General features: G+C 39.1%; 2 protein-coding genes across 3 annotated transcripts in view; one reads left to right on the top strand and one right to left on the bottom strand.

Annotated features, from left to right (window-relative positions):
* The first annotated feature begins 28 nt into the window (after positions 1-28).
* DCUN1D1 (defective in cullin neddylation 1 domain containing 1) lies at positions 29-19,845 on the top strand. Its single transcript, XM_080409238.1, has 7 exons — positions 29-178; positions 8,956-9,172; positions 10,447-10,615; positions 11,197-11,327; positions 15,107-15,189; positions 15,433-15,529; positions 17,035-19,845. Exons 1-7 carry the CDS (start codon positions 176-178, stop codon positions 17,112-17,114), a joined length of 780 nt encoding a protein of 259 aa, XP_080265364.1. The 5' UTR covers positions 29-175; the 3' UTR covers positions 17,115-19,845.
* Positions 15,432-25,516, bottom strand: part of ATP11B (ATPase phospholipid transporting 11B (putative)) — a 76,996-nt gene continuing 66,911 nt past the window's right edge. Inside the window, exons 30-31 of one of the 2 annotated variants that reach the window (XM_080409133.1) lie at positions 23,620-23,693; positions 15,432-22,285 (exon numbers count right to left, since the gene is read on the bottom strand). In XM_080409133.1, the coding sequence (XP_080265259.1) occupies positions 23,660-23,693 (34 nt within the window). In that variant the 3' untranslated portion in view covers positions 15,432-22,285; positions 23,620-23,659. Of the gene's footprint in view, positions 23,694-25,516 lie in introns of both variants that reach the window. The other variant, XM_080409132.1, reaches the window with a different exon arrangement.

Genomic DNA, 25,516 nt, shown 5'->3' with positions numbered 1-25,516 from the left:
GCGGCCGCGCAGCTCCGGCTCCCGGCGCGGGGGATGCGCCGCACTGCGCATGAGCGGGAGGCGGCGGAAGGGCCCGTGAGGAGCCGGGAGCTGCCGCCGCCGGAGGAAGCCGCCGTCGCCGCCGCCCTCAGTCTCCGCCTGAGCCGGGAGGGAAGAGGCCTGCACAGCCCTCAACATGGTGAGCGTCCCCCCGGGGTCGCCCCTCGGCGCGGCCCGGTGCCGCGGGGCTGGCCGGCCGCGGCGGAGCCGCAGGGGCAGCCGGGGCCTAGTCGTGGCGGGCTGGGGTGTCCGGGAGCGGCTCGACGGGAGCGGCGAAAGGGCCGGTCCCGGGGGCTCCGCAGTCGGGGCGCGATGTCCTGGGGCCGCGGGCGCCTCGGGCCTCCGACCAGGCAGGCGGGGAGGGCGTGTGGGGCCCGGGGAGCGCGGCGGTCGGGGCCGCGGGGCGGGCGGGCAGGAGGCTGCGCCGGGGCAGGGGCAGCGGCGGGGCCTAGGTGGGGGGCGCCGGGCCCCGCGGAGGCCGCCGGGCGCTGTCAGGCCGCCTCCCGGCCAGGCGGTGCCCGCTGGCGCGGCGGGTGAGGGCTCGGGCACCTTTGTGCGGGACGGGGCAGCGAGCGGCGACTGCGGGCAGCGCGGTGTGTGCCCGCCGGGGCCATGAGCCGCAGCGGCTGCGGGGTGCAGGGGCTGCCAGAAACCGAGGGGTGCTTGGAGTTTTCCTCAGGATTTCAGGTGGCTCAGCGCCCATAAGTACGCTGTCAGTTCACTGGGAAACTTGGATATATTGGTCCTTCTTGAACTGGGATTATGTTGGAGAATTTCAGGACAATTTGTTTTGTCGTTTTGGTAAGGCTCCTATTCATGTAAGTGTTGTAAAGGAGTACCTGTCTATCTTCCATTTTCTCTGTAATATTTTTTTCCTTATAGCTGAGGATTTGCTGTAGACTCCCAAATCATCTGACTTTCTTCCATCCCTCTTCCAAAGAGAAACTGCAGTGGTTGGAACAAAACTTACTGTTTGCCTAAACAAAAGAAGATGACATTCCATAGCAATGGGGGGGGGGGGGCTTACTGGTCTCTTGCAGGGTGTCTTATGCACCTGAGGGAACGTGTCTGTAACCATACTTCTGGTCCCTGTCAGTATGCAAAAGCTGTACAGCTTTAGCTACAGCTGTACTGTTTAAAGTAGTATTTTTCTGTAGCAGCTGTATTGTCTTAGGAAGGATGTAGGAGGGAGTCTAAGATCTACTGGTGTACACTTATTGGTATAAAGATATCTTATACATGCAGTTAATGTTATTCTGGCAAACAGTGCTAAAAGCATATTAAAAAAAATAAAAATGTCACCTTTACCTGATGGAGTTATGTTGGCATAAGAATTTGGTTAGCCAGGATTTAAATTAGTGGTGCAGTATACAGGCCTCTAAAAAACTTGGCACTATGTTACTGGTATAATTTTTAATTGAATAGTTTGATGTAGATCTTCACTTGAGTTTTTTTATGGGAGCTTAAAACTAAAGTCCGGGTAAAGTTAAGACACCTCTACAGTCTGAGTGTAATTCTGCAGTTCTGGGACTGTCTCAAATAGCACTTATGCAGTAATGTTACAGAATTTTTTATGAAGATTTTTTTCTATAACGATCACCTAAAGCTGTCTCACAGTATATGCAGCGCAGGTATGCAAAATAAGTACACAGTTGATGTCTTGTACATACATATATTATTGGCTGGCTATGTGGTTAGAAATTTAAATTGAACAATACTGTAGTAAGTGGCAATATAACAGAAATTGTGAGGCACGTTATTCTGAGAATAGCTTTCTCTGAGAAACAGCAGAATCCTATCTGCTTAGTCTTCTTGGAAACACTGAACTGAAGAACTAGCAGATACTTTCCGTGGAGCAATAATATACTGATAAATTGGTATTTATCAGATTGGAGAGAGTCTCTGAATACACTAGTCATGGCCCTGAGCACTGTTGTTAGGCCCTATGCAAACGATTGTTTTCCAGGTTGTGCTTGTTGACTCTGACATCCAGGTGAAAGGATGACATAAGACACTGAAGTGAGGCTAAATGACAGGCTGCAGCTTTTATAACTAGTAAATACAGGTATGAATTGTTTCCAGTGCCCAGGTATAGGATTCTGTACCTATACTTGTGGTATGCCAAAATCCTCTATTTAGTTAGGGGAAAGAGTAGGGAGACTTCTTCACGGAGATCTGAAGTTGTCCACCCAGAAACATGAGATTCAACATCCCGTTTTTCTGCCTGTATGCGCTAGTGGTCTGGCTAGTCCTTCCAGTGGCTGCGGCAGGTTCCTGGGGCCAGGTTGCTTGTCCAGCACAGCAAATGCTACGGTAGAGGCTCCTGCAGCTGGGGCCTGGCTCCTGCTCGCCCATGCAGCACCACCAGTTCGAGCACTTCTGGCTCTGACTTGGGGTTCATACGGCCAGTGCTTTCTGGGCAAAGGTTCCTGGCTTTGAAGTGCCTTTGTCCAATGTCTGGAAGGAAAACCATTACAGCAGCCTGTTAGACTCACTCTGGCCATTGGGGCAACTTGAAAAATGTTTTCTGTCCGCTGCTCAGGTACGCCACCCGGACAGCATTCCTTGGATTGCTGATAGCTATCTGCCTCTCTTACCCACATTTTCACTTGAGCTGAGTAGCATCTGTAGAAGTGGTCTCCTTCACCTTATCGGTTAGTATGTTTCCGCCTCACCTCTTTGTGAGGACAAGTAATGTGCCTGCGAATCAAAACAGAGCAGCAAGCTGGTCCATTGTACTCTAAGCCATCTTCTCTGAAGAGAAGAGCTACTGCCTAGACAGTACTATTCTGAATGATTCAATTAATTTTGGACTATGTGTGATAATCAAGGGAGGTGTGTGAGTTTCCGTATCTTTATCCAGAGCCAAAAGCTAAACTTCTCTCTATTTACATTATCTATTATATTGTCCGGTTCGTGTTCTCTGAAGAATATTTCTATGCTGATAAATACATAATTTCTTACTGCAAACCTCAGGTGACAGGAAGTTGTAGAAATCTAGTATTACAAGAATTTAATGGCTGACGCTGTCTCCTGTGATGATGTTGTACTTCATGACATTGTTATGTAGTGTTTAACTCAAGCTATTCTGCAAGGCTGTTTTGTACTGTGTATATTCATGTCTGTAGCAGTTTGTTTATATTAATTGTTTTTGGTTTTGGTTCTCTCATACTAAAACTTGTAGATTCTTGGCATTATGCTTAGGATGGAGTAGTTGGAGTGCTAGACAAGATGGTGCGTGATCTTGTTTCCTCTCCAGCCTACGAGAGAACCCTTTGAACTTACACTGTAAAATCACTTTTAACTAGAGACATGAAAAAAATATTCAGGAATATGAGCTACTCTGAGAACAAGGTGTGAAATTTATTACGTAGCTCTTGATATTTTACTCATGTTTTGGTGGTGCCAATGCAAATGTAAGGTATGAATGCGGCTTCTAATGGCTGAGTAGAGCTTCTGCCCCCGACCAGAGTTAAGAAAGCTAAACAACTGACAGCTTTGTTTTATCCTTTTTTAATTGAAAAAGCCCTGGGTTTTCATGTTTCCTTAACATCTCAGGTTAACATGAATTACCTTAAAACACTATTACAACTACTGCATTCTTCTAGGTAGCTATATATTGATCTTCTACAAAAGACTTTCTACCCATATGCCAATACTGAAACAATTTTATCCCCTAAAAAAGTTACAGGGTGTAAAAAGCAACTTTGATTTTATGTTGCTTGTGATTTTTTTCCTTGCATTTTATATCTCAAGAGACTTTGTACATTTTAAAAGTTTTGTTCTGTTCCATTGCAGACAAATGGATTTTACACCGGTTTGAAAAAGAAGCTTAAAAATGTTCTGAGAATCATACTTTGTGTGCCCTCTTTTTGAGAAACTGCTGTAGGAAAATGTAGTTGAAGGTTATGTTTGTTTACATTACACAGAAAGTATGCTATTTACTTAAACTGGTTTTGTCTTTAACTTGGATTTTTATGGTTTTCCATGTAGTATACCTGTATGCTGTCACAGTTGGTGGATTAAAATGTAATTCAGTGTATTCATAGACTTCTGTTGTTGTGATGAACTTTTGTTTTCTTACCAAAGAAATACTCATGATTTTGCCTTTTAAACTTTAGCCATGTATTTGTTGAATACAAGCAGTAAACCAGATTATTTGGAGCTGTCTTGTACATTGCTTTAATGGATACAGCCCCATGTGGAATGATTCAGATGCTGTAAGGGAGCAATATTCTCTTGACCATTAATGTCGCATAAAGATGCCACAAACCTGGCAGTTGTGATAGGGTAGGGTTGTGACATGCGCAAGCCCGTTCTGTGTGCGGGCTGAAGTTATTCTGTTTGAACTGACGTCACTGGGGTCCTTTGAAAGTGCAAGGATGCTTCCGGCAGCCAGGTCTCTAGGTAGAGGTTAAATGCAGTTAGTATAAAAACCTAGACTTTGTGGATGTTGATACTATTTTAGAAAAGGCTTTTACCTGTCACATGCATGAGAACTTAACAGGCTTTTCTGTGAGTCCTGACTGAAACAAAAGCACAGATGTCACATCGTTCAAATTCCTTCAGTTAGCAGTGAAACTAGTAGGAATCAGATCATCTGTTGGCAGTGGCTGGGAAGGGGAAGGTGAAAAGCAGTTACTCATTAAAAAGTAACTGCGAATGCCTTCTTTGGGGGCCCTAAGGAATTTTGGGCAGGGATGCTTCAAACTGATTGTGCACTGCTTGTCTAGCTGGTGGCCGCATGCAACCTTTGAGCAAAGCCCAAGAATAGGGTTTTGGTAGGAATCTTCAGCTCTGGTCCAGGCAGCGTGAGATGAAGGTTGTTACTGTTTCCTATGGACATTATTCAGGAGAGTGGAGCCCTCATACAGCTATTAGCTATACAGAAAATGTTGATGCAAGTGTGCAGAACTAATCTTTGCATTTGAGGTGGCTAAAAATTGAGTGCAGAAGTTAAGGAAAGACAGCCATGTAGTCAGAGTTGGCATTTTTTTCCTTCTAGACTGGGAAGGCTTACTTCCCTAGATGGGGGAGAGTTTCAGTCTGAGACCAGAAAAGAAAATACGTGGGGGATAAAAAGCCCAAGTATTTTTATATATATATATATATGTGTTTAATCTTTCACTGAAGTATCTGATCAAGGATGTGTTATTGAATTAGAGTTATCAAATCTGGTACTTCATGGGGAGAGGCAAATTTTATTTTTAAAATCTATGTTATAGCATCAGTTGTTTGTTAGAATGATGTAATTATTGTAGTTTTAAGAATCTACATAATGTAGCTTTTCATTTGGAGAAGTTATTCTGTATTTTGAAAGTTAAGTTCACCTTCTGTCTGTTACAACATAGAAGGCAGCTTGGGTATCACACAAACTTTATCAAAGGCTTGCAGGTCTGAATTTTTCCTTTTCCCCTTACCCCATGGGGTAAGACTTACTAGAAAATTTATTGCATTTGTTTTCCATTGTTTTTTACTTGTATATTTTAGCAAGACAGGTAACTGTTAAATAAAATTCTGTCCTCCTTTTTAACTAGTGTTAGAGTTGAGCTACTTTAAAGGGATTGCATTGCATTGCAGTACATACAGCTGCAGCGCAAGGTATTTGTTGCCTGATGACTACAGGATTAAAGGTTACAGGGTGCTCTGGCTTCTGTACTGCACACTTAAAACAATAATAGCCTGTTAGAGCTCGGCTTCTAGAAATAGCCCTTAAAAGTGCAGAAGGCTTGGAACCTGTTCCTGCTTGAAGTGTGGGTTTTTAATGTGATGAAAGAAGGGCTATAATAGGATAATAAAAACTCAGCAGTAATTTCATCTCTTGCTGTCCTGTCCTAGGCCTTCAAAGAGTTGTCCAGTTACTTAGGATGTGGAGTGTCTTGTCCATGTTGGCAAGCTTCTGCGGAAACATTCATCAAATGTAAAGAAAGAGCTTTGGCACTTTTTCACTAAAAATAAACTCGTATTTGACCAGTGAAAATACTGTTATTCCAGGAAAAGATTATGGCGGAACAGTGTGATTTATTGCATCTTAATATATTACTGAATGCTATACTGATTGGTGTCATTAGCTGTTTGACTCTTGGCATATTCAGTGTTCTTTTTAAAAAGGTTTTGTATTGTTACAATCACTTAGGGAGTCCCATGTGCGGGAAGATCTCATGTGCATACCTAGGATTTAAACTTTATCATAAAAGTGATTTAAGCGGCATTTTTATGATCTAATTTCATTCTCCTTTTATGTGACAACACACAAAATACACTACCTTTTGTGGTCTTGGGCATCGGTGGCAAAGCCCTTTTAAACCTGTTCATTGACTTTTTGTTGTATGTCATTGCTTTTAGAGTTTACCCTTGCAGGACAGAGCAGAACAAAGCCTCATAAGGTTTTACAGAATACTCGGTACTAAAAAGGCTGTGCATACTTATGTGTACATGTTTAAAAAAAAAAAAAAAAAAAACAAAACCAAAAACCCAACCAAACAGAAAACTAATGATTAAAGGCACCAGTTAAAAAACAAACAAACAAAAAACCCCAACAACCAAAAGAAAAAAAACGCCAACAAAAACAACTAAGGTCGTATGTGTCTGCTCTATAGTGCAGCTGAGTCTGTGGTGATGCAGCAGTCTGGCTGCATGGAACTGATTTGAGGAAGCTGGTAACTGATACAGAAAATTAGCCTTGGGATTGTGTCATCTTCATTTGGGATTTCATTCAATGGTTTGTTTACAATGTATGTTTTTAAAAGTGCAACTAAAAATCCATTAGTCATTTCTGGAAGTCATTCCACATGGCTTTGTCAGCATAAGTGATTTTTGTGTGTGAGTTTGAGCTCGGTATTGTAGGGTGCCGAATGTCTGCCGTGAAACTTGAAGCATGCACAAATTGTCAGCAGCGGGTCTTCACAGGACCTGCTCTGATGGCTTGACCTTTCCCCGGAACCTGAAACTCTTGAGTTTCAGAAACATGTTTGTAGCAAAAGGTCCAGCGTGAGAAACTTATTCAAGAGCTTCAAATAAAGCAGACACACATTGTAACTTTAGAAGTAGTATATAGCCTAAGTAAATGTCACTGTGTTTAAGCCTGCAGTATGTCCTAAAATTCTGGCTTCACCTGAGTATTGTATCTACAGGGTGGTTGTGATTTGGGGAGGGATTACAAAAAATATTTTTTTTACAAGGGATCTTTAAGGGTGTTGGTCTGTTTAGTATATTATGTGAGTGTCTGTTTAAGCCAAATGTGTTGCTGTTGTACTTTTAAAAATAGTTTAACTCTGAAGCTGGTAACTTAACTACTCTTACAACTAACAGGTTCACATTCACTGTCATCAAGCAGCAGAAAAACGATTTTGACTTTTGGGATGGATGAATTTGTGTTCTGAAGCTAGGGGTTTTTTTGTAATGATAATGTGACACTAATTGTCCTTTAGAACTAAGAGCTTGAGCTTGTACTGCTCTTGAACATTTGTGCTTTGGCTGACGACAGTTTGTCCCACTTAGAGATATTTTTTTTGGCCTTTTCCTCCATACTCACCGAGGAGGAGCCGTGCACTTGGAAGTTGTTACACTAATGAACTCAACATACAAGTTTTGGTTAGAATGCAGGGTCAGCTACAGTAGAAATACTTGTGCCACATGAGAAGTCCAATCCTGACTTAAAAATCAGAACTGCTATTTACCAATTTGTAGTACTAGGAGTCTTTTTGCTTTGAGTATATTGAGTGAACTTTAAAACTGAATTTGGATTTAGTGCAAGAGCTATGTGATTGCTTTCTTTGGTCAGCAGTTAGTTTTGTGTAACGAATACCCTTGAAATACTGAGTGTGCTTCTTGTTATCAAAAACATCCTTGGGAATCCCTCTGTGCTGATAAATCACTGGCAGCAAGTTCTCCTTTCAGTTTTGTGCTAGAGCGGAGGGGCATGTCTCATGGCCTGGGCAGGAGGCCTGAAATTCCAGAGCTCTCACCTTGGCTCCTCACTCCCTTGCCTGCCTCTGGCAAAATTACTTACCTTTTTTTTTCTTTTCTTTTCTTTTTTTTTTTTTTTTATTTAGCTTCAGTTGCTGCACCTGTGAAATGGAGACAATACCTCCTCACAGGAATGTTTTGCAAATTATTAGGTGGAGCTGAGCACCTTCAAAGTGAAGAATCTAAACAACAAAAAAAACCCTTTAAGCTATTTTGGTGTGTAGCTCCCTGAAACGCGTGACCCAGCCTAGTGGCATTTGGTGCCATCGAGAGGCAAGAGATCCTGTCGCTGGCAGCGGGGTCTCACCCCTTGTCCTGTACTAGCTGGTGTTTCTGTTAGTTCAGGCAACTGGGACTAAATGAATCGCCACTCTCTTTTGGTGATGGTAAGCTATTAAACGGCCTGTTCTGCGGCATCTGTTGAGGCAATTAATCTATCAAATATTTTGATAGCCATGGGCTTTATTCAGGCATCTCAGTTGCCCTTTTTTGGTAAGTGTAGTGTTCTATTAAGAGGAGGCTTTTTTCTTTTTAAAAAACAAAAATTGGTTTAAATTAAAGTGTCCCAATTTACAGCTGTATATGAATTTGCTATGCCCTTCAGCTCTCTCCAAATATGCAATAAGAACACCCATCTTTTATTTCTGTGATTGTTTTGTCGGCATGATTTTTGTGATCATTTAACTCAGCTTTGTTACAAGGTAAAGTACCTAGAATGAAGGTAAGTTTAAATTAAAAAAAAAAGACAATATGTTGGCTTGAGTGTCCGACTGCCCTATCAGTTAGAGGAAGTTTAACTGCTTGGGAAAATTATAAAAGGTACTGTTTAAAAAAAAAAAACAAACAACAAAGCAGTACTGAGATTGTGTCCTTTTTTTGTTTTTTGTTTTGTTTTTTCTTTTTCCTCAGTAAAACTTTTCTAGTTACAGTATTGTCTGTTTTTACTAGAACAAGTTGAAATCATCACAGAAGGATAAAGTGCGTCAGTTTATGGTCTTCACACAATCTAGTGAAAAGACAGCAGTGAGTTGTCTGTCTCAAAATGACTGGAAGTTAGATGTTGCAACAGACAACTTTTTCCAAAATCCTGAACTTTATATACGAGAGAGTGTTAAAGGATCATTGGACAGAAAGAAGTTAGAACAACTATATAACAGATACAAAGGTGAGTACTGTGAATTTTCAGGCTTATTTCCTAGTTGTATATATGTATACTTAATTATAAGTATTGTTGCAGCTGTGCTCTTGTGCTTGGAAATCTTAACTGACTCTTTTAGTTTTGTTTTCCTGTTCGTAAAAATACCAATTAAAGGAGAATATGTGTAGGCTTCTGCTTCACAAGGGTTACATGCGGTTACTTTACGTGCTCTACATATATGTACATTTATATAAGATTAGTGTCTGGAGCTGGGATTGTGTGTACAGTGAGTAACTGTAATGGTGAACACAGATTTTAGGTGGTTCTTCTAGGGAAAGCACATCACTCAGGATTCCTGACAAAGTGAAAGGTTGCATATTAAGGATGGATTCTACCTTATTTTTTATTCACCTTGGGCTTATCGTCAGATAGTTGCAAACAGAGCAGAAAAGAAAACAAAGTCTCTCTATGTCTTATATAGGCAGTGTTCAACTGACGGTGTCCTACCGCAAATAGTAAAGTGGATTCAGTACAGTAGAACAGCTTCTGTGTTTTAGCACTTCAGAAAAATCTAAAAATGAGTGCTACATTTTCTGTCAGTTTTCATATGCATGCATAATCCAAGTACCATTTTCCTTAAGTCTTTGTTGGCTTACGTTAGTAGATCTTGGTTAGTGCACTTGAAATGTGAGCATCTCACTTCCAGACCAGATGTTGATTCCTTCGTGGAAAGAGGAGTGTGCCTGGCTGACTTGGAATCGGTAATGGGGCAACGTAACTTTCCTCTTGGAGGTTACCGTGTCCAGTCTCATGCATGCTGGTGATGCCAGAGAATGCATAAAACTAATGTTGACTTGGTAATTTATGGGTAGATTTGATTATTGTATCAGTACAGCTTGTAAATGGACACTGCAGAGTGGTTTATAATGGTACACAGATCGGCATTCTTACCAAAAGTGCCAATAATTAAGTGTGCTGGTGGGAAAGGGCCACTGTTCTCTGTATGGAACGAGTCGGAATATCGTGCATATTATTAGGCAGAAAACAAATATTTGTGCTGCTTTTGTCTCTCAATGAAAACAACATAAGCTTCATTGTATGGGAGATTTTATGGTAGTAACTGCCACAGTTGTTGAAGTTTAACCATTGAAAGTTTAATTTTGTTTTTAAAACAGTTACTTATAAGGGCTGATCCCAAAAATGGCTTCTTGAAAACGTTTGCTTATCTTAAATGCATTTGTTGAATAAGTCGGCTCTCTCAAAAATCTGTTTTTCTTAATGCTTACGTTTATATCCCAAAGATCCTCAAGATGAAAATAAAATTGGTATAGATGGTATACAGCAGTTTTGTGATGACCTAGCTCTTGACCCAGCCAGCATTACTGTACTCATCATTGCATGGAAATTCCGAGCTGCAACGCAGTGTGAGTTTTCAAAGCTGGAATTCATGGATGGAATGACTGAGCTAGGGTAAGTGTGCAGTAAGTGTTGGGCACTGACAGTGTAACGCAATATCAGAAACTGGAATGTATGGTGAAACAGCCCTATTTTGGCAAATGCGCAATCATGTTGTCTTTTCAGACTTCAGAGACATTTTGGAGTCTTAGCATCACTTGTCTGCCTCTGCTTTTTATGTGCTGGGTGCTTAGTGACCAAAAAAGGGAGGCAACTTTGAGTCCCGCTTGCCTGGCTTGTCTTTTTCATTTAGTTGCCATAGGGCCACTCAAGTAGGTTAAGCAAGGATGTTAGTCTGCAGTCTAGCACACCTGGGGTTTCTCTGCCAGATGAGAATGTAGCAGTCCTTATCACGTTTTTCTAAAAATCTAGCAGATTATAGAATCTGATGTATTAGCTAGTAGTGCAAATGGCAATGTGAAGAAATAACAAAAAAGAAATGAAATTGTTGTATAGGTACAGACTAATTAAAGGCTTCCTGAATCTTGTTTTGATAATTGTATTGTATTCCACAAAAGTTTTATAAATTTTTAAGTTGTAACTCATGTTTTATGGCAAAATGAATAATATACAAATAAACGGGCTTTAAAATGCAGGTGTGACAGCATAGAAAAACTGAAGGCCCAGATTCCTAAAATGGAGCAAGAATTAAAAGAGCCAGGAAGATTTAAGGATTTTTATCAGTTTACTTTCAACTTTGCAAAGAATCCAGGACAGAAGGGTTTAGGTAAGTATGTGTTCTTAATTATAAACATTTGTTTGTAAACATGGGAAATGACTGATTAAAGCAGTAAGTGAAAGCGTTGTTGTGATCCCATGAGTCTGAAAGATAACCACCCCGGGATAAAATAAATCTCACTGTTGTGAAAGGCAGATGTCAATTTAAGGTGTTCAAATTGATAGAAATATCTGCATCATTAATATAGACTACAGAATTTTATGAGAGGGTTTATTCTTTACCTAAGAATGTGTGCGGTTCTCAGAGGCACAATGGATTATGGCCTGACGTTAAAGGTATAATTATACCAGTTAGAATTTGCAGCACTGAACAGATTAATTGAGTTTTCACTTTTAGGATAAATTTAAGCTGTAAAACTGATTTCTCTGTAAGTACACTTGCAGAGTCTCTTGTAACACCAAAAAGGCTTGCACAGGTCTTGGCAAAATAGAATTGGAGTAGTACAAATAGATCAAATAGATTTCTGTGTCCTGGGCTTGATGCCTGTTGCTGTTGTGCTGTTGGTAATAGGTGTCTACCTGCAGCCTTTCCCCCTCCCCCGCAGCTCACTAGATGTCTTCTCATTATTTCAGAGCTCTTCTGCTGATTGTGCTTTTGATTAGTGTTAACAGGTGAACTAGAAGAATCAATTGTTAAAAATAATGACACAACACCACAGTTCTGATGGAACTAAATGAACAAACTGTAGATCTGTCTATTCAAAACAGCAAAAATGAGGAAACAAAACTTTCTTTCAAGCAGTAATGTTAACTAACCAGTGTGCGTATTAATTTATATACAGTGTAGATGAGACATGAGCCATAACTGATACTCCATGACTTCGTAACTGTTAACTTCTTAACTCTTCTACTTTTGAGAAGAAATGAAATACTGGAAGGCCAGTAGATTGGCAGCTTCTGATTTTATTTTTCCCAGGAATGAAAATGCCTTAAACTGACTGCCACTGACCAGCTTTGTATTCACATGCTGTGAAGAGATGAGTGTTCTGCTTTGGTTTTTACGTGTGGACCAACTTCTGGCTTAAAATGAATATTGAAAAATAAGCTCCATGTCTTAGTTTTGACTCTGTCATTCTTGAACATCTTTCTCTGTCCTTTGTTTTCAATTGGATTGTGAGTTGCATTGTCTTAGCCACGCTCTTTTAGCTTCTTCAAAACTGTTTGAAAGTGCTTGTGCATACTTGTAGTCAGACCTGAATCCTGCATGTAAATGAGTGGAGTGATTCTTATTTCTTCTAGAAAGTCATGGTAACTCTTTTAGGTTGCTACAACAAGGATAGTAACTGAATTGTGAGAAGGCAGAAGTTAGGTTATGGAGAGCGTCAGTGTGGAATCAGTTCTGCAGTGTGAATGGTTGCAGGGGTTTGGGTTTTTGTTGTGTTGTTGGTTTTTTTTGTGGTTACCTTTGTAACATTTGAATGTTGTTTTTAATCTTTAAACAGCTTTACACAACAATAAGTATTTTGCAGAATCCCTGTAAGGTGGTAAAAGCGAAATGACAAATTGCAGTATCATAATTACATGATCATTATTAATTAATTTTCTCCAAGCTTCAGAATAACAGAACTGCTTGATGTGATATTTTACCTCTTATTTTCTTCTCCATGTTTCTAAGGTATAAGGAAAACCTACACTCTTTTTCCAGTCCTACCCCCTACCCCCACACCTAGTGCTATATAGAAATGAATCTTTTGATATCCCAGATTGAACAGACTTCAGTAAAAACGATTTACCAGGAAAACTAAGTTCCTTGCTTAATTTCTCATTCATCTTAAAACTGCTTTATGCAGGTTACCTTCTAGCAGTGACAAAGACAAGTGTAGTTTTCTCAGATCCTTATAGCATATACGTAGCAGAAGGTGGGGGTTTTATTTGGTTTTATTTTTAAATCTGGGTCTGGAAGAGGTGTAGAACTGAACTTAAAATCTGGATGCTTACCAGACCTTTTGGTGCCAATAAATATGCAGTTCTAGGCATAAATTTATGATAGGGCAGAATAATTCAGGAGACCCTGAAGCAAAAGAATATGGGGAGAAGTACAGTGCTGAAAAGTAAGTGCTCCTAGTTAGGCAATTAATTTTGGAGTGTCTAAGTAACTGCTTGTAGGAGCTTGCAAAGTGATTTTAATGTATATTGGCCTCTAATCTTCCAAACATTGTGTAGTAGTTCAGGCACAGTTCTGGAAATGTGTTTCCTCTGCATAATTCCTTACTACCATGTAAGTACTGTGGGTGTCTTAAAAGTTCTTGTGATATTTGCATCTCATCTGAGAATACCTTTTAGCTGATATTAGTCTCAAACATTGTTTGCTTCTCTTGCATCAAACGCAAAATGGAGCATATATTTTGAGACTTCCATATTTGATCCATGAGGACTTCCCTGAGCATTCTTTCACTTTCTTACGAAAATCTAAAATTATATCTTTACTTTAAAACTTTGTGATTTCATAAAATTTCTTTCGAAACATGTAGTTTGTCCTAAGGCATTATATCTTTGTGCTTTACATATTTGGACTCACGTAATGAGTTTGAGGTTGCAGCATCCTGAGAACTGTTGTTGAAGGCCTTTGGTTACCCACAAGAATAATCTCAAAATTGTGTAAGCATGTTGAAGTGCACAGTTTCTTTACAGTGTTTGTTTACAAACCACTATAAATATGCAGTGATTTGATGACCTTGCATTTTTTATATGTCTGCTATTAATGCATCACAAGTAGATAAAATTTAGTTTTCTAATCTGTTTCCTTGAGGGACTGATCAGCTTAATCTGGTTTGTATCTATCAATTTTTAGAAAGACGGTAATTTTAATTGAAAGCTGAAGTGCATATTTTTTAATTTGAATTTTCTGTGAGATACTTAGCCTTTACACCCTTTAATAAGTTGTCATTTTCATCTATAGCTTATTTACTGAGGAGTAGTGACTTCTGTTTAATTTTTCACTGCTTCTTGAAACTCAAACACTACACTTTTGTGTGAAATCACGCCCCTTTGCAACTGATGGAAAATCTACAGATTTTGGATACGTATACTTTGGTCAGGAAGCAGCATAATGTGAACTTGCTAGCTGAGAAGAACTTTTAATAACAAAGATACTAAACAATTCAGAAATTCTCCCTATCACATCTGTCTTCTCTCCAGCAATGCAGAAGTTCATGCTTTTTGTTTGCTATTGATTTCATCTAAGATCTACCTTTTTTTTTTTTTTTTTTTTTTTTTTTTAGCATTTTGGGTGCCTGGGGAGGCAAGTGGTTTTCTTGGGTTGTTGCATTTTTTCTTTTTTTTCCCCTGAGGTGTAGTTGCTCATGTGCCTCTTTGTTCTCACAATAGAATTGTTTATGGAAGACTTTTGCTAGACAGCAAGATACTTAAGAACTTTTGATAAAAAAGAAGTTGCTTAACTCTGTAGCCTTTTGGTGTTACTGTATGTACTTGGTGATGGGAGATTACAGTTAGTAGCATTTTGTAGCATTGTCCTGTTAATGGAGATCACACTTGGTAGAGATTTAGAACTCAAGATACATAAATTTCTTTTATCAGCACTAATAAACAGTAAATGCATGTCAGTTTAGCCTTTGGCAAATACCAAGGATCTATCAAAATCTGTAAAATACTTGTGTAATGCTTTTTATTTATGGTTGCCTTTTTGTAAAGGATCCATGAGTATATTTGCATTAGATTATTTTTTTAACCTTTATGAATACATGGTTCATCTTGGATACCTGTGGAGATTATATATTTGAAATGTGTATCTGTATTTTAATATTACAGATTTAGAAATGGCCATTGCCTACTGGAATTTAGTACTAAATGGAAGATTTAAATTTCTAGACTTGTGGAACAAATTTTTGTTGGTAAGTTTAAATCTTTACATAAACTGGACTGCAGTATTTTGAAAACTTGGAAGATAATAGTGTATTTTATCTACCTAATAATTTAAACATTTTTGACCCACATCCTAGGTAATGCACTTCATAGTGTGAAAATAGAGAAATATATTTTGGGGATATAGATGTGTCCAAGACAGTAAAAATAAATGTGTATAAGGGCTTTTAATTTTTATTTTTAAAATATAAATTTTCCACTCTTCCAAACAGGAACATCATAAAAGATCAATTCCTAAGGATACCTGGAACCTTCTTCTAGACTTTAGTACAATGATAGCAGATGATATGTCTAACTATGATGAGGAAGGTAAACATTTCTATTTTATTTCATTAACTTTAACTGTGTTTTATGCTACCTTTATTACTGTGTATCTGCTTTGGCACAGCTGTCCAATAACAGCATAATTAGAATATCACTGGTGATCTAAATTCCAGTTAGAGCTAATTTAATGCATGTTGTTATCGTCTGTACGTTACTGCAGGTTTAAAAAAGAAATGCTGAAATGTTCTTAAATCAGTTTTCTTTTTTTCTTCTGTCGGAGCTCAGAAATTATTTATTTCATATTGAGACAAACCCCAATATTTGTCCATTTTAAAAACCCACAGATTCTCTGTCAGCGCAGTTCTTGGCATCTTCAACCAAGCAACTGATTAATGGCCTATGCATTTCTTCGCAGGGTCCTCTGGTTATTGCATTTCTTAGTCGGGAATATTTTAAAGTTTGATTGCTTCAGTTTATGCGAAGATTGGACATTTAATAATATAAAAGTAAAGCTGGCAGCATGCAAGGATTGCGAAACATAACTTACTTCCTACCAGATGCGTTTCTTGTAAACTTCTGTATTGATCTTTCCTCTTCCAGTCCATCTATAGCCAAGAGCAGCTAACTGCCTTCAGTCGCTGGTGGCAGATCAGTTCAGTGAGGGGAGGAAACTGCAAACTTCTGATTCTTCCAGAGCAGAGGGGAGCAAACTTCTAAACTTTAATAATTATGGATAGCTCTCATTCCCTTATCATGAGCAAACGGGCTGCTGCCCACAGTAGATCGATGTAGTTTAGAAAGATTGAAGGCAGAAAACATGTTTTAACGATTTGGAATAGAAATATTTTAAGGGGGAAAAAGCCCCCCAGAACAACCCACGGTTATTTAACCTTCGCATGGCCATCATGCAGATGACTGGGGACCTCTTTGGCTATGGCTGCCCATAACATGTAAAATGTTGATAGGCATTTTAACTACTTCTTGATAAGGAATATGTAAGAGTATTAATACCAGCCTTCTAGGCCTTTTTACAGTACTGCTGGCTATCAGGGCATGTTTTGCTGTGTTCAGGTATGGCCAGGTGCTGGCTCTAACAGATGAGCATTGCATTCATGTCAGATCGTATTGTGAGCAGTGAGTGAGTAGTATGTTACTATATGCTGCTGCTTACAGCATAGACTGCTTCATCCAATGTTCAGTGTTTTTTAAGCAGCTTCTGCCATCCTGGAGGTCAACTTTGAGTTCTGGTGCCAAAACTGGGACAGTTTTAAGCTAGAATTTTTGTTAGCCTTTTTTCTTTTTTTGGTCAGGAAGATGAAGGAAGTATGACCCGTGAAAGCGATATGTGTTAACTGGGGTTAAAGGAAGTAGACATCTTCAACCAGCTCTTAAATTTCAAGCAAGAAAATCAAATGACAGGTTTTTTTGCTTGAAACTATGCCTAGGTAAATTGGAAAGTAAATAACTTGTTTAGACCTGAAGCTTTACAAAGAATGCCTTGTTGAACCGAGTTCTTATGTTCTGGTCTGTCTTTTTTTTTTTTTTTTTAGGGGCATGGCCAGTTCTTATTGATGACTTTGTGGAATTTGCACGCCCTCAAATTGCTGGGACAAAAAGTACGACAGTGTAGCACTAAAGGACCCTTCTAGAGTGTACATAGTCTGTACAAATACCTGAAATGGAAAATTGCACAGTCAATTTCTGCTGGCTGGACTGAACTGAAGATCAATCCTCACAATATGTCTGAGGGTTGAGACAAACCTTTAAGGATACATCTTGGACCATATCATATTTCATTCTTCTGGTGGTTTGGGCTTTTCTTCTAGTCTGGACCACTCCTGCCCGTTAAAATTCCAACATTGTGGATTTCATCATGGATTTTTTTAATATTTTTTTTTTTGGTGGACCACCCTAGTTTCATCTCCCATAAGTCCTAGAAGCTTTATAATTATTTTGAGGTTTCTGGTTTCACATAAAGCACAATGCTGGTCATCATCAGACAACTATTGTATGGCATCTGAATTACACAGATCAACATCAAAACAATTTTTAAAAGAATCCTTAAATATACACTTGGGGCTAGTTGCAAAGACTGTATTGATAGCACTTCCTGTAAGAGTGATATATTTAAGTGTACTGGGTCTGACTTTCTTTTTTTTTTTTTTCCTTTTCTGGAAAAGTACAGGTATCGTCTAAGTGAGTTTGATTATCTGCTAAAAACAATTACAGAAATAACCAAGAAAACCCAAGGTTGTTGATACTGGGGTATCTAGGTGCCTATCTGAATGGTTTGATTGTACATCAGCTGATGGTGAGAACAGTTGAAGTACAACACAACTACTGTGCACTTAAAGCACCCGTGTTTAATGTTATAGTCGGCCTTCAGTGAGCGTCATTGAGATAAGCTGTGTGCGTCATGATAGAATCTAATATTCTCTAGGTTATTATCTAAGATATCGGATTTCATTACAGTTTTGAAATGCTTATCTGTCAGAGAAAGGTTTTTCATTTCTGTGGAGATCTAAGACTTGAATATACTGAATTTGTGTCTTAAATGTTTGCTACACAATACAGTATTTTAAATTGAGACATGTAATTTTTATGGTTGAGGTATGATGAAACAAATGGCCCTGTTGTACAAGAAGCTGGCGAGTTTGTGAATCTAGATTTTGAAACCATTATCCTGAGAAGTAAGTTAAATCTTTATAACATAGAGGTACTGCCATTATGGATGACACCCATCTTTTAATTATTTTGTTGAGTTTTCCTTAAATTGACGTATCACTGTGGTTGCCAAATACAGAAATTAAGAGTAAAGCTTTCCCAAACAAGCACAGATGAAATGTAAAAATACTACACTGGCTTTGTTTGCCTACATTATTTTGTTGATCAGCACTACTTCTTACCATCTTACTGCATTTAACTAAAGCAAGTTCATTTTGGTCAAAACAGGTTTTATCAGATGCAGTTCTTCTTTCTTTTCAATATTATGGGAACTCTTGAGCTGCTTTCATGCTAAACATGGTCTTTTATTCCTCAGTTACTTGTGAAGAGATTTGATAAATACTACTTTGTAATACAAGCTGGAAAATCACAAGCTCCAGGAGAAAAGACAGAGGGTAGTTACAAGTAAGGACAGAGGTTTAAGTCCATGCTCTAACTAGTCCCATGATAAGGCCAGAATTATTTCTGAGATGAGCGATTGGTACTTGCACAAAACAGCAGAACACTTTTATGCAGATGCCAAAAGTCTTTTAGGAAAGAACTGACTGTTGAACTGCGAAGAGATTTTTATTTGTACTCCCTGATGCTGACCATAAGGCTAGCTCCCCTCGTTGCAGTGCCCTCCTAGGAAAAGCCAGTTGTGCATTTATTTCAAGAATACAGTTCCACAAAAACACTGCAAACTTTCTCCAGCTACTGGCATTGGCTATGCCAAAAACCGTGTGTGTTGCTGCTTTCAGTATTTCCTTTCTCAATTTTGTGTTAATATAAATGGGGATTTGAAATTGGGGGGGGGGGGGGGGGGGCGGAAGAAAGCTCTAGAAGGTATCTATGCGTGCTGTTTTCTGTCTTGAGGGTTTTGGTACCGTTTTGGATTGATTAGTTCAAGTATGCTGTGTTTGGAGAGGAGAACTGACTTGCTTTTTATCCCAATACAGCCTTGTCTCTAAAAAAAGTCTGCGATTGGGTAGTGGCGTAATGCCGTGGTGTTTTAAAGAATATTCCTTTTGAATGCAAGATCTTTTCAACAAAATAGTGTTGTCATCAGTTTGGTACTACACGCTTATAATTACTGTGTAATTATAAAGAAATACGTAAAACTTTGACTAATGTTGCAGAAAAGGGTTATTTGTGCTATGATGGCATCTTACAACGTTTTTCAAAATGAGTGGCTGAAGTAGAAACATTGATTTAACAGGGTGTTGTTCTAAGGACAAAATGCCTGGTTACAGGGAATATTTTGTATTGAAACGTGCTCAGATGTGGCCATGTGTTTTTTCCTTTATATATTTGTGTGGTTTTTCTTTTTTTTTTTTTTTTTTTTAAGAATGCAGACAGTTGCTTACTTGGATTGCTTTAATTTGTAAGTGCTTACGTCTCCAATTTGATGATCTCCCCTTGAATGGATCGATTTAATTTTGCCAAATGTCAAAAAAAAAAAAAAAAGTAAACTCCAGGTTTGTAACCTGTTTTTATACGTTAAATATGTACAAAATTAGAAGTGCCCTGATATAAAACACTTAATCTTGAGATTATATTTAGTAAAAAACCATCATTTACATATCTGTAAGTTCAAATGTAACTTCTTACAATCCCTCTCGTTACCAACAGAGGCAATAAAGCTCCAGTGAAATTGCCATGATTTAAGTCTTCTTATGCATTGTTGCAGTGTATTATTTGTAAGTCTTATTGCTGGAGTGTGCTTTTAAGCGGGGAGAGGGGGAGGTATGGAATGCTTCTGCATAAAATACACTTTCTTGGTAAGTTTGGGGGGATTTAAGCATAAAAAAACCCTTACTCTAAATGGTTACAAGTACAAAACAGTGCTGAGCTTTCCAGCACGTGAAGGAAGATGCCACACACAGTGCAGCCGTTTAACATGGATGAAGACTACCGCACATACAGAAGGTGACTTTTTTATGCTGAACCTGTTAATAGGTAACTTACAACTTGCTTCAAAACTGCTTTACAATGAAACCCGTACTGAGAAATCCTTACCCAAGATTTATTTTTTTTAAGAATGCATTTAATGAACTTTTGCAATTCACACATTATTGAAATAATAGTGCCAGAAGTCTCTGTAGCGTTTACTCGAGTATGGTAACGCTGAATGGGTCTGGTTTTTAAACCCATGGTGCCATTCAGGCTGCTGAGCTTTCAGAGTAGACCACACCATTATGTATTGGATAAAATTATAATTTTATCCATCAGAAATATACAGTCAGCTAAACAGTACAAAGCTAAGGGCTAAGTATCTGCATGAGTAAATATTAAGAGTTTTGCTACAGCTGTCTGTAACTCAAACCTGGCCCTTTAAACTGGTACAAAATCAATGTCCTCCTGGAAGTTCATCCACTAATGTTAACAGAAGCTGCCTCACTGTTGTTATTTGAATGTTTTACATGAAATTACACCCGTTTCCTTTCAAAACTCAATTCTGTGTCTTCAGCGTATAAAATTTCCAGGCCTCCTCCCTTGACGAGTTCATTGGCCAACTGGCAGGCAGCAGCATGAGCACCCTGCAAAGCAAATTACAAACAAGAAGCTGCCCGGGAAACCTGCGAGGGTGAGCTTGGTTATGTTTGCTATTGAAGAAACAGGCGTGAAGCCCACGCTGGGATTCACCACTAAGCAAGCATCCCAGTAGGCTCCCAGGGGAGCTGGGGCTACTGGACCAGCAGCTGGAGGGGCCCCCCCTTACACACAGGGCGCATAAAGTTATTTCTCCTTGCTGGTAGGCTTCTCTCCAGCCAGAGAAGGCAGCAAGGCGAGGCTAGAGGCGCTCTCCATGCTCATGTCAGTGCTCCTGAGGGTCTGGGAGGGGTGGAGGTAGATCTGTGTGCGCCTGCTGGGAGTGTACCTTCCGCCTGGCCACTGAACGATCCTGGCACACAGAGCAGCAAGCCTTGCTTTACTCTGGCGTATTTGCCATAATTAAAACAATGACTCAGCTAGAAGTGAAAGTTTTATTTAATAAATATACTTTTAATAAACCATTTTTAAAACAACTTCTACTGACCAAGCTGTACAATGAGCAAGCACACAGACTCGCTGTCAGAGAATCAAAAAGAACATGAGGCAGCCACAGTGTCAAGAGGTCCATAATTCTTTGTACTAATTATTGCTACAGTTTCCAGTTGCCAATGCCCCTTGGTTACCTAAAATTAAGCATCAACATCTTTAAAAAGGTACTTCTTGCAGTTCAAGTTTTTTTTCTTCAAAAAAGCAGCAGAACTTGATCACTCTTCAATAAAAAAACAGGAGTCTAGATGATTCATTACTTTCGCATGCATAGGACCTGAAATCTCTCACAGGCCTGTAACTAGGAACTGTAAAAATATATTCTTTGCTGCAGTAATGGTATCTTCTTTATACCTGAAAGTGAGTCTTTTTTAACAGTTTTCCCCTTTCTAAACTATATGCCCCATAGATTCTGTTTTTCTCCAATTGCCAAAATGTAAAAAGGTTGAAAACCTGCTGATGAACAAAATAATTTCCTTTAAAACTGCTGAGGAAAAGCTTACTGTACACCACAGGCCACTTAGGTGCTACGTCTGGGTTTCTTTCAGACAGGTCACACTTTGTATCATACAGAGCAGTGCATTTCATTTCTTTTCACTTCATGTTACACATATAGAGGTCTTTTAGCCCATGGCCCCTCCGGTTCTACCCACTTCTATGCATTTATACAAACTGGAAACAACAAAAAAAAAGTCGTATCTACAGTGCTGACAATTGTATGTACTTATTGTAATACAACATCATAGTGTGGCAACAGCTAAAGCAAGGCGGATACTTCAGAGTGAAGAGAACATTCCTTTTAACAAGAGCCACAGCAACTTGGGACAGCAAGTAAGGTCTCTGTACCGAGTTTTCTGATGCCTCTAGGAGCAGTATTTAGCTGAAGGAAAAAAAAACAAACTATGGAAAGCAGAAGCCTTGCAAATACCGATGCAGATGCACTTCTAAGACGACTGACGGCAAGAGCTGATAACAGCCATGAGCATCCAATCTTTCCTCCTCCTGTTATAAACTGAGTCATCCCAACAGAGAGCAGAAACCAGACAAATCATGCCACTGGAAGCAAACAACAGAAGCAAAGAACGTACAAAACAGCCAACAATAAAAATATTCACAGAAAAAAAAAAAAAAAGGAAAAAAACCCAAAAACCCAGATCTGCAAAGAAGGAAGTCTAACTGGGAAATAATTTAGGAACAGAAAAAAAGGCTAAAATTAGTCCATAATGAATGGTTTGCCCAGTTTTAGGAATAACTCCTGTAAAAGAATGATGTCTGTGTAACAAGCAAGTGCAGTGACCATGGTGTCAGAGCTATTCTACACCACAAAAACGATAATCTCAAAATAAATGGTTCATAAACATTGAATTTCACCAAAATCACTAATATCCCGAAGTATCAGAATTATTAAAAATAATGTAGACTACAGGTTTGAGACATTGCTACCACTAGAAAATGAGGGGGTTTTCCCCAATATAGAAGTTACACTGTCATAAAAAAACGGTGTTTGAAAGTATTACCAAATGTGTCCGGTAAGAAATTACAGTTGTCTAATATGCATTCTAAAGTTGCATAACCTTTTCTCAAATCATCTTTTGCACTAGAAAACAAGAAAACATTCTGAAAATGTAAAGCCAAAATTTCCAGCATTCCTTCCTTTGTATTTTTTTTTTGTCCCCCCTCCCAACCTTAAAAAAAGTAGAGTATTTGAAGCAGAGTGTTATTTACATTTTAGTTTGTCAAACAGTCCAGAGCATCTTCCTACTTAATCTTTCCCACTGCACTCTTTAAAAAAGCCTAAGTTTGGCAACTAAGACCTATGTTTTTTTCCAAGTAACAAAAGCAAACCCTATTTTTCACAGAACAAGACCTAAATTCTGCTGAGAACTCAATCTTGTTCTGAAGGTGGCTATGGAGAAGGTGCTTCTTCAAAGACACTGCATAGTAAAGTGACTACACACCACGCTTTTAACTACAAACATCTACTATAGGCTCTTCCGCTGTACCTTACAGATTTCAAGGGTAAGAGGTAATTCTAAAACATTTCCTCTCTATGGCACATCCTCCCTCCCTCATTCATACTTTAACTCAGAGATGAACACTTGCATTATACTGAATTAGCTGTATTTATTTTGTTCATTTGTCATGAGGAATTCTACACTGAGCCATGCACAGTGAACGGTTTCATATGCTTCAGCTGTCAAAGAAACAACATTTTTCTTCCTTGAATAGAAGCAATTTTAAGATTTGTGACATCAGTACAAAACCACAGTCACTTCTCCCATCCAATGTGTTTGTCAGACCAAAATCTCTGGTCTTACACAAACCCAATTCTATGTTCTTACTAAATGAGAAATTACTGACTTAAATGTACTGCAAATAGAAAAATATACCTTGGCAGACAGATGGATTCTTAAGTTCTTCCTGAATTGTCTAAATGCATGTTTCTTCGGTAACCTTACAAACACTGGGAAAAGGGAAAGTAGGAGGAAAGGGAGAAGAGGAGATGGAAGGTTTTAAAGAAACGCATAATGCACGTAAATTATTCTTCAAATCTAGGACTGTGCTTCTTTTGTGCAAATATATTTAACACATTTGTGTGGTAAAAGCTAAAATATATGCATGTACAGAGCTGAGCCCATCTAAATGCTTGGAGTGGGGTTGTATACCAAAGCCTCTGCTTTCTGCTACACAAAACTTACCACAGTTTATATTTCAATACACGATGCACCAACCACACAGACTAATGAGGTTACATGGCCACACAAACTGACGGGATGAGTAGGATGCTATGGCTGACATGGACAAACAAGTACTTCTGAGAAGTGACACACGGTGATTTAGATATAAGAGATACAGCTAAACAGCAGATATCTGATTAGAGTATTTCAAAAGATTCTTTACTTCCTAGGTATCCATAGCAGTATGAAGACTAAGAATGAGAAGCTACCAAGAAGAAAATTGCATTTTTATATAATATTGAATCTGTTTAAAAATAATAAAGGAAGTTACAGGAGTTTGTGAAATTAAGAGTATTTTGTTACTACCACGTATCTGGATAGAAATTTTCTTGGGGACTGGAGAGATGACGAACAGTTTACTGCATCTCCACATAGGAACCAGGTCTCCAATAGATGCGGTCAGACCAGTCACCCGTTAATACCTATTACATGGAATATGTAAAACAATTTTTAGTGATTCTTAATCACCTGGACACTCAATGTGGGGATCTAGTGTACAACTGGAAAATTTCAAGCCTAAGCTTCACTGCACTTCAGCATTTGAAGACAATACAGATATGAACTATGACAGGTAATTTAAACACATTTAGTGGAAAAGCAGGCTATATTTTGATTTTGTTTCTTCTGTTTCGTAATTAATTTTTGAAGCTTCTTAATCAGTTTGTGAACTGGTCTTCATCTATACCAGTAGGACAAAACCCTCATGTACTACATGTTCAGGTCACTACCAGTTTCAAAACAAGGTTGCAATGACAGTTTCTTTCCTACACAAACACTGCCTTGAACAGGGAGAGCCCACAGTATCTGCAGCCTCCCGTTTATAGTGAGGCTTCCAGCCGCTAAGGCAAAACTCTAGTTCCAAGAGGAGAAGTGAAATAATACCGGTTAAAGTCATATTCTTGTTTACAATGATAATGAACAGAGCTGTTTATAGGTAAGGAATATCGAAAGCATTTGATACAAGGAAAAACGGACCTCTTGAACACCTCCCCTCCTGCAGCTCACTGAACTCAGGACAATTTGGGCTGACCACAACAAGAGGGATATACTCCTCTGGCAGCAGCCCACACCCACCAAGACGTCATAACAGGAGGGTAAGATGTGTCTGCCTGAATTATGAAATAAAAAGTATTTGCCATTTAATTTGCTCAGGAGACAGCACTTCATCAGTGGAAACTTGTGCAGGCAGGGTGAAAGCAGCTAATACTAGTTTTGTCCAAATCCTATGCTTAACCGCATCTTCATTAAAGAAGTTCTTGAAGGGGTTATTTAGTCCGTGTTCAATTTACAGTTTATTCCACCCAGAGATAACTTCAATGTGCAGTTTTACATCTTTCGCTGTCTGACAGGAAGATCCTTCCCCTTATTGATGGGACTTCAGGGTCAGAGACTAAAAACGGGATGTCCAGCAGCAGCAGCAGCATTTTTACCAGCCTCCAGCCATAAGAACTGCCGTACCTAAAGCAATGCTCTATGGGTGCCCTGGCGGCAGCACCTCCATCTCATCTCCCACAGCTAAAGGCAGCCAACAGTTTACTCATCCCAGCTG

This window comes from Falco punctatus (genome assembly GCF_963210335.1).
Source record: "Falco punctatus genome assembly, chromosome: 13".
In the NCBI taxonomy this organism is placed as follows: domain Eukaryota; kingdom Metazoa; phylum Chordata; class Aves; order Falconiformes; family Falconidae; genus Falco; species Falco punctatus.
This window is presented reverse-complemented; position numbering and strand designations above follow the sequence as displayed.